At 37.9% G+C, this 8856-nt stretch overlaps 1 protein-coding gene across 3 annotated transcripts; it reads left to right on the top strand.

Moving 5' to 3' along the window:
* The first annotated feature begins 13 nt into the window (after positions 1 to 13).
* Positions 14 to 8856, top strand: CLK1 (CDC like kinase 1). 3 transcript variants are annotated; one of them, XM_036098539.2, is made up of 13 exons: positions 14 to 157; positions 1671 to 1831; positions 2077 to 2302; positions 3287 to 3377; positions 3776 to 3842; positions 5384 to 5500; positions 5589 to 5755; positions 6461 to 6555; positions 6649 to 6778; positions 7404 to 7486; positions 7924 to 8003; positions 8283 to 8373; positions 8496 to 8856. In XM_036098539.2, exons 2-13 carry the CDS (start codon positions 1671 to 1673, stop codon positions 8637 to 8639), a joined length of 1452 nt encoding a protein of 483 aa, XP_035954432.1. In that variant the 5' UTR covers positions 14 to 157; the 3' UTR covers positions 8640 to 8856. The 3 variants fall into 3 exon arrangements, with proteins under 3 accessions (XP_035954432.1, XP_077927297.1, XP_035954433.1); XM_078071171.1 differs by having other exon boundaries at positions 68 to 86; XM_036098540.2 differs by lacking the exons at positions 14 to 157; positions 1671 to 1831; positions 3287 to 3377 and having other exon boundaries at positions 2166 to 2302.

The following is an 8856-nucleotide window of genomic DNA, read 5'->3' as shown; positions in this document are numbered from 1 at the left end:
GACGCGCTCGCCGCGTCACCACTGTTTTCGAGTAGAGTCCCGACGCTGCGGCTGTCAGCTCCATTTTGTTGTTGGAGCCCGTCGCAGTAAGTTGGGCTTTTCCCGTTTTCGCGTTGCAAACTTCGTCTCCTTTGGCTTGGACTCTCTGGCCTGGACGGTAAGACGCAGGAGGAAGCGGGCTAGGTGTCAGGGCCCTTTTTCTGTGCCTCGAGAGCTCTCTTTTCGCTTGTTGGCTGCCTGTAATCCCCGACACGACGACCCTTTTTTTCTCTCACCCCCGGGTTGCACGAAGGCGGCGGGCTTGTCTTCCCTTCTCTGCCGAGCCTGTTGCCGCGAGTTTCTCCTTGAAGCGCGACGCCCCAGACACTGGCGAGGGGTAGTGAGCGACTGCTAGGTCGGGAGGCTGGGCCAGGCGCCCATAGGCGCCATTTTGTTGGCGACGGCCTTGGCCACCTCGGCGGATCTGTAAGATGGCGGCGGGGCGGAGGAGGCGAAGCTTCCTGCTGGGGGTGGTGTTTACTTGGGTCCTGGAATGTGCGTGTCACTCTCTTGTAGCAAATGGAGAGAACACATTGACCTGATATGAGGCGGTATCACCGAACGTCTAGACTAGTCTTGGAAAGATTCGAGTGAAAACCGCGAGTGCCTTTCCCCTCGGTGGCGTTAACAAATGACATTTAGGGACCCGGAGAAGCCAGAAATAATAGGGTGTATTTGAAGGAGCGTGTGAGAGAAGTCAGGCTTGAGACATTTTATGCGTTGGAATTTTTGCGCCCCCTTACCCCCCAAACCCCTAGGGAACAGTTGGAGTGTTTTGATTCAGTTATGTTTAAGACGTGGTGGAGTCCCAGCAGTTTGTACTGGTAAGAACGGTAGTTGATTTTGGTTCGAAACATTACTGGAAGGAAGGCGCTCCCGTCCCCTAAATTGATAATATGATTGCTTTTAGAATAAGGTAGGTTTTGTTACAAATAGCATGTTCTGGGTACCCCAAAAGATGGTATTTCGTGGTTTTCTAATGCCACCGTTGACTGCTGTGTATAGTAAAAGACGTTGGTAGTTTGATCGATTTATCTGCTTTACGGAAATAATAATGAGGGTTCTGTCGCAAAGAACATTTATGATTGCATTTGAGTTGGAGGCTAGTTTCTGATAAACATTTAAATGGGGAGGGTTACATATATGGACCTATAGTAAATTTGTGCAGCTGACAGGAAAGGAGTAAGATTTTTACCAGAATTGATAAATTGGATTTTCTGGCCCCCACCCCTCTTCTTTTCCTACCTGTTTTCAGTAAATCTTAGCATAAGGTGGATAATGCATAACACCTATTAGTAGAGTTTTGGACTCCACAGTTTGGCACACAGTGCACTCATTGGATTTATCAATGATTTTAGATTGGTTGACAATGACTTTTGAACTTGGATTTAAAAGAACATTTGAGGGACACCGGTCCGACTGAATCAGTAGAGCGTGAGACGCTTGATCTCCTTGTTGTGAGTTCCAGCCCCACATTGGGTGTGGAGATTATTTAAAAATCTTTTAAAAAAATTTAAAACAAAAGAAAAAAGTCACAACTAGAGTGAATTTGCAAAGAAGAGTTTCATTGAACTGCTCAATGTTGACAGGTGGGATACAGCTTAACTGGGAAAACTTGTCTTTTTATGTAGATGAGGCACTCAAAAAGAACTTACTGTCCTGATTGGGATGAAAAAGATTGGGACTGTGGAAAATGGAGAAGCAGTAGCAGTCATAAAAGAAAGAAGAGATCCCATAGCAGTGCCCGGGAGAACAAGCGCTGCAAATATAATCACTCTAAAACATCTGATAGGTAAGGATGGTACTTACAGTGTCTCAATATAAAAATACATTTCACTAATGCAGTATGTCAACTATGTCTCAGTAAAAGTGTGTGAGGGGGTTATATTTTCCTGATTAAAATTATAGTATCACTTAAATTTAAGTAACGATGAATCCCATTCCTTTCTGTTTCCAAAGATGACTTGTAACGTTTGTAAAATTGTGTGTATTTTTTTGGTGGGGAAAGCATAAAGTCTTAAAATTTATTTTTTTTAGCCATTACTTGGAAAGCAGATCCATAAATGAGAAAGATTATCATAGTCGACGCTACATTGATGAATACAGAAATGACTACAGTCAAGGATGTGAACCTGGACATCGTCATAGAGACCATGAAAGATATCAGAACCATAGTAGCAAGTCTTCTGGGAGAAGTGGAAGAAGTAGTTATAAAAGCAAACACAGGATTCACCACAGTACTTCACATCATCGTTCACATGGGGTATGAGCTCTTTTAAAACATTTTGTAAAGTTTATTTCCCACGTGGAACAGTAATATTTGAATTTGTGTTTGATCATTTGAGAAAGTTCTGTTTAAAAAGAAGTCATGTCAATTGAACTTGGATTCTTTCTGTGTTTGTGCATTGAATAGAAAATTGCTGAAATACAGTACATACTAGGTTTTATAGTAACATTTTATTAATAGTTGGCAACTAATTGTCATTCCAGTGAATCAGCGGAGGTAATTAACTTAGATTAGTTTATTTTTATGGTATTTCAGGAAATTTGATTTGATAAATTGAAGTCTTGTCACAATAGAATAAGCATTTTATTTTTGTATGGTTGAGGGTTTAGGCATGCCTTTTTCTAGCAAAGCATGCTCTAATTTTTTCACTAAGCAAATCACTTAACATTTGAATATTATGGGTAATGGGTTAATTTGAAGATCAGTTCAGATGACATTTAAAATGACATAGTGTTATTCTTGTATGCCAAATTTTTTTTTCCTCCCCAAAATAAGGACTTTAATTTTATTTACTGTTTTAATATTTGTTTTCTTAGATTAGCTAGGAAATCTTAATGTGGCCACAGTCTACTTTGACCAAGTAAAGATTACATCCTACAATTTTGCAACATTAAATTAGAACACTAGAAACTTAAAATTATGTTTCAGTGAATGCTACAACTAAGCATTTTTTTTTTTTTTAAGAAAAACAATTGTATTATGTTTTGTTGCCTTGCCACTTTGAGTATCTTATCTGAAAATCTGTTCCTTGCCATGTTTTTCTCCTGTTAACATAAACTATGTGCCCTGTGAATTTCTGGGGACTGAATTTGAAATTGCTCCTGCCAACCGTTTGTGGCCTGGCGCGTATCTGAATGCCTGAATATCTCCCCGCTGAATGAATTTCGTATTCTGCCCTGAATTCACTCGGGTATATTGATTGGCTGGATGATCTTGGTGCCGCCCACTTGACGTTTCCAGAAGAGTCACCGAAGGAAAAGAACCAGGAGTGTAGAGGATGATGAGGAGGGTCACCTGATCTGTCAGAGTGGAGACGTACTAAGTGCAAGATGTATAGAATATTTTTCAACACTTATTAACTTTTCAGATAACATAATCTATATATAAAGATTTCAGGGATTTGGAAATCTTTTCTTTCTCTGTTTTTTTGTTTGTTTGTTTTTCATTTCTTTTGGTGGGGGGGGACTGTGTTTTTTTTTCTTTCTTTAGAAATTTAATATTTGTTAAGCAGAACTTCCAGAACAGTAAATCAAGTTAATAAAATGAGCTTAAGAATGAAATTAGACCTAAAACTAGTTATAAATGTTTTTTGACAGTGTTGACCAATAAATGTCTAGTGATAAGGAAATTTGTAGCATCAACTAGAATAATCTGCATTGATAGCATTTATTATGATAAGTAAACTATTTCCACTTCTTGGTATAACTGAGATTTATTTCTCTCTTTTAGATGAAATTGTTGATACTTTAGGAGAAGGAGCTTTTGGAAAAGTCGTGGAGTGCATTGATCATAAAGCGTAAGTTTCCTAGCCTGAGACTGCATTTGGGGCTGTCAGCAGTAGTAGAGAATTTTTTTAGCTTTGGAATATTGCCTGACCATAAGTTAGATATATTATTACATACTTTCACTTGGTTTTTTGACTTTGATTTAGGAAACTCCCAGTTAAAGGTACCAGCCCTTTAGGGGCACTTGGGTGGCTCAGTTGGTTAAGCATCTGCCTTTGGCTCAGGTCATGATCTCAGGGTCCTGGGATCAAACCCTGCGTTGGGCTCCCTGCCCACAGGGAGTATGCTGCTCCCTCTTCCTCTGCCCACAGCCCCCCTACTGGTGTGTGCTTGCTCTCTTACCTTTCTGAGATAGATAAAATCTTTAAAAAAAGAAAAAGGTACCAGCCCTTTAGATTATTAAACATTAGCTATTATATGTAGTCTTTGATTTTGAGGACGGATTTTATTAGGAAGTATTTTGTTGTCCCACTGGACACAGTTGTTGTGACAGTCTTGTGCACACACCGCCCCCCCCCCCCCCCCCATATCAGTGATCCAAATCAGAACTTGCCACAGCCTTGGTTTTATGTTAGGGGTATTTGGAACTGGGCTTACCCAAGACATATTGACACAGTCTTCAGGGTAGTTACCTAGGAATCTCTATTTAGAAAATGCTATAATTCATAACATAATGAATGCTATAATTGATAAAATAGCTAGGGTTGAGAACTCTTTTAAATTGGTATCACATGTTTATTTGTGCCTTTCAAACTATTGGTTGAAATTTTTTTTTTTTAAAGATTATATTTATTGTCAGATAGCACAAGCATGGGGAGCGGCAGGCAGAGGGAAAGGGAGAAGCAGGCTCCCCACCGAGCAGAGAGCCCAATGCGGTACTCTGAGCCACCCAGGCACTCCTACTGGTTGAAATTTCTTGAGATAGTGTAAGAAATTTTTCCATTATCTTTTTTGTTTCCTATTTGAATTTTCCCCCCTTCTGAATGGCGGAGCTTTTCTAAGTGAATTATTGGGAAGGGCTTCCTATTCTTGGTTAGTAAGGCCCTGAGAAGTAGAGCTCCTTACTATGCCCCTCCCATATCCCAACTTTTCTGGTAACCTAGACAAAGCGAAGAATTTAATATTTGCCAGTGACAGGTACTACAAGAAAACTGTTTTACATAGTGTTTTGAGTCTTAGTTGGGCTGCAAATTGAAGTGGTGATATCCCAATATTCTTGTTACATTACAGCTATTAAATATAGTTTAGTTGAAGGACCAAAAAAAGAAATCATGTGAGTGGTGGTTTGATGAAAAAAAAATTGTGTCATTCAACATGTATTTGTATTATCTGATTCCACCATATAGCTAAAGATCATTCTCGTTGCTTACAGTGAGTTGCAATTAGAAGAGAGTACTTAACGTATAGTCAGATAAAACTGAATGCTAGACCATAAATTCAAGAAAACAAATACAGTGGATCAAACTAGAAGTACACTTTGAAAAGAGTGATAGAGAAATGGAAGAGGACATCATTTTTAACATTTTTTTTTTAACTTAATTCTCTCTAACAGAGGAGGTAGACATGTAGCAGTAAAAATAGTTAAAAATGTGGATAGATACTGTGAAGCTGCTCGCTCAGAAATACAAGTTCTGGAACACCTGAATACAACAGACCCCAGTAGTACATTGTAAGTATCAAAGTAGAACTCAGAAAATGCTCTCAGGTAGATTTGAATTGTGAGAATCTGTACTCAGTTATTTTTCATGTGTTTATAGCCGCTGTGTCCAGATGTTGGAGTGGTTTGAGCATCATGGTCACATTTGCATTGTGTTTGAACTATTAGGACTTAGTACTTATGACTTCATTAAGGAAAATGGTTTTCTGCCATTTCATCTGGATCATATCAGGAAGATGGCATATCAGATATGCAAGTCAGTGAATTGTAAGTACTTGGCATATCTTCCAGAAATTTGAGATTATTAAGACTAATTTAATGCCAGACTGATTCGGATCTTTTAAGAAAAAAATGGGATCTAACACAAGCCTAACTTAAGGGGTAGGTATGAAAGATGTTGATGACAAGCTGTTGGTCAGTTTTGCATTTCATTAAGTAGTATATTGTCCATCACATAATAATGTCATATAGAAGACTAGTTTAGCTTGATTCGTAACTACTTCCACTTCTCCCAGAAGACTTGCTACTATGGTTCTGGTATTTGCTTTCATGGTCTCTATGACAATGTCCAGGTTCATGTCCTTGACTGTAGTCATTTCTATATTCGTCAACGTAGCATCGACTTTGATAATCTTTCTCATTTATGGATCTGCTTTCCAAGTAATGGCTAAAAAAACAGATTTTAAGACTTTATGCTTTCCCCACCAAAAAAAATCCACACAATTTTACAAATGTTACAAGCCATCATTGGAAACAGGCAAAACTCGGCTTCATGAATAAAAATACTTCTTCACTTTTTGAGCAGTTAGCTGGTGGTGGACTAACTTTGAGGGTAGTGGGTGGTTTTCTAGCAGGCGGTTGCATGTTGACAACTTTGGATATGTTCATCAGAGAGGTTTTTTTGTTGTAGGGCTTTTGAGTTTGGTTAGGTTTTTGATTTTCAGATGACAACTTTTTCTGTTTCATTCTCAGTTCTGCACAATAACAAGTTGACTCACACAGACTTAAAGCCTGAAAACATCTTATTTGTGCAGTCTGACTACACAGAAGCATATAATCCCAAAATGGTAAGTCTTCAGGTGTATTACTTCATTGTTTGAAATTAAGATCTTATGTCTTCTTAATATTATGCTTCCTTAACCCATCATTTGTGATTTCAGAAACGTGATGAACGTACTTTAATAAATCCAGATATTAAAGTTGTAGACTTTGGAAGCGCAACATATGATGATGAACATCATAGTACACTGGTATCTACAAGGCATTATAGGGCACCTGAAGTTATTTTAGGTAAGTTACTTGATTGTGCTTTGGAAACCTGTATATATATTTACTGAAGCTAACTTTTTAAAGATTTTATTTATTTGCAGAGAGAGAGAAGAGGGAACACAAGCAGGGGGAGTGGGAGAGGGAGAAGCAGGCTTCCCACTGAGCAGGGAGCCTGATGCGGGGCTCAATCCCAGGACCCTGGGATCATGACCTGAGCCGAAGGCAGACGCTTAATGATTGAGCCACCCAGGCGCCCCTGAAGCTAACTTTAAAATTTATAGTTCTAGTCTTATTCTTTGTGGGGATTTTCTAAAATCTTTTTCCCTTTAAGAGATTAGTAACTTAAAACACAATAAGGGTAGGGGGCGCCTGGGTGGTTCAGTCAGTTAAGCGTCTGACTTCAGTGCAGGTCATGATCTCAGGGTCCTGGGATGGAGGCCCACATGGGGGGCTCCACTCTTGGCAGGGAGTCTGCTTATCCCTCTGCCCCCCTGCCCCCCCCAGCTTGTGCGCACAGATGGGCACGTGCATCCACTCTAATAAAGTCTTTAAAAAAAAACACATTAAGGATTTTGAACTTATGTTTGTTTTTTAATGTCTTTGAGAAATACTAGTTTTTTTCTAACAGTTTGATTTTGCTTTGCAGCCTTAGGATGGTCCCAGCCATGTGATGTCTGGAGTATAGGTTGTATTCTTATTGAATACTACCTTGGGTTTACAGTATTTCCAGTAAGTGACAGTGATCTGTTTCAATGGTTTTGCTCAAAAAAAAGTGCTTATTTATGTGAATGAGCACTTTAAAGCAAAGTATGCACATTTAGGCATTAGGTTTCTTTTCTAATTAATAGACTTAATTGTTAAGTATAAAGGAATAAAAATTCTGTAGCTGATGCTATTGGATATTTGCATTTCCTTAATTCATTTAAAAAAATTTTTTTACGTATATTATAAACAATTACCTGTTCCTTTGGAGATATCGTTGGTGAGCTTGTTCTTTGGGCCTTAATATTTGTTGTCAGCTGTAACTTGCTAACAGTTTGCCCTTTTTAGTAATCACCTTTCTTTTGATCTCTATGGAATAGAAATTTAGCAGCTATGTTACATGAGAACAAAGTGAGAACAAAGTACACGATGTGCTTATTAACAAGTTTTGTTTATTGTTTTAGACACATGATAGTAAGGAGCATTTGGCAATGATGGAAAGGATTCTTGGACCTTTACCAAAACACATGATACAGAAAACCAGGTATGTTTTTATTTAAGAGTAGGTGCCATCCTTTGTACCACTTGGTATTATATTCTGATTAGAACTTTTTAATATAAACAATGAAGTCCTAATGCTTTTTCACTTATATAACAGATTCCTTTGCTGGGAAGCCAATAACTAGGCTCTGTTTTCAAGTCTCTAGTAAAGTGTTAATCTTTGATCTATAAAAACATAATAATTGATGAAACCAATCATTTTCCTAGAGGTTTTAAGTTTTCATTGTCAGCATTATAAACATCAATGGATATTGACTTTTAGGAAACGTAAATATTTCCATCATGATCGATTAGACTGGGATGAACACAGTTCTGCTGGCAGATATGTTTCAAGGCGCTGTAAACCTCTGAAGGTAAGTCTGGGACCATTACTTAAATGATTAAAACCTTGAGTTTCCCTTCTCTTTATGGTAAAGAAATAAAATTACGATAAGTGGTAGTTGAAGACTGTTGACTGTTTTTCTTTTCCTTTCAGGAATTTATGCTCTCTCAGGATGCTGAACATGAGCTTCTCTTTGATCTCATTGAGAAAATGTTGGAGTATGATCCAGCTAAAAGGATTACTCTCAAAGAAGCCTTAAAGCATCCCTTCTTTTACCCCCTAAAAAAAGCTACATAGATCTATAGTTCTCTTGAAGATATTTTATGGACTGTATCAGTCTAATTTTTAAATAAGTTATTTTGTATAGCTTTTGTAAAATTCTTACATTTTTGTATTGCTGTTTATTTTGCTTGGATAATTTGATTTAAGTAAATTGCTAAAGTAATGAACATTTTTTTCCAGTAATTACTGTATAAAATGATTTATTTAGAATAAACTTTTTGTGCTTATGAAA

Source organism: Halichoerus grypus, chromosome 4 (assembly GCF_964656455.1).
Source record: "Halichoerus grypus chromosome 4, mHalGry1.hap1.1, whole genome shotgun sequence".
Lineage (NCBI taxonomy): Eukaryota > Metazoa > Chordata > Mammalia > Carnivora > Phocidae > Halichoerus > Halichoerus grypus.
Note: the sequence above shows the minus strand (reverse complement) of the source record. Positions and strands in the feature narration are given on the sequence as shown.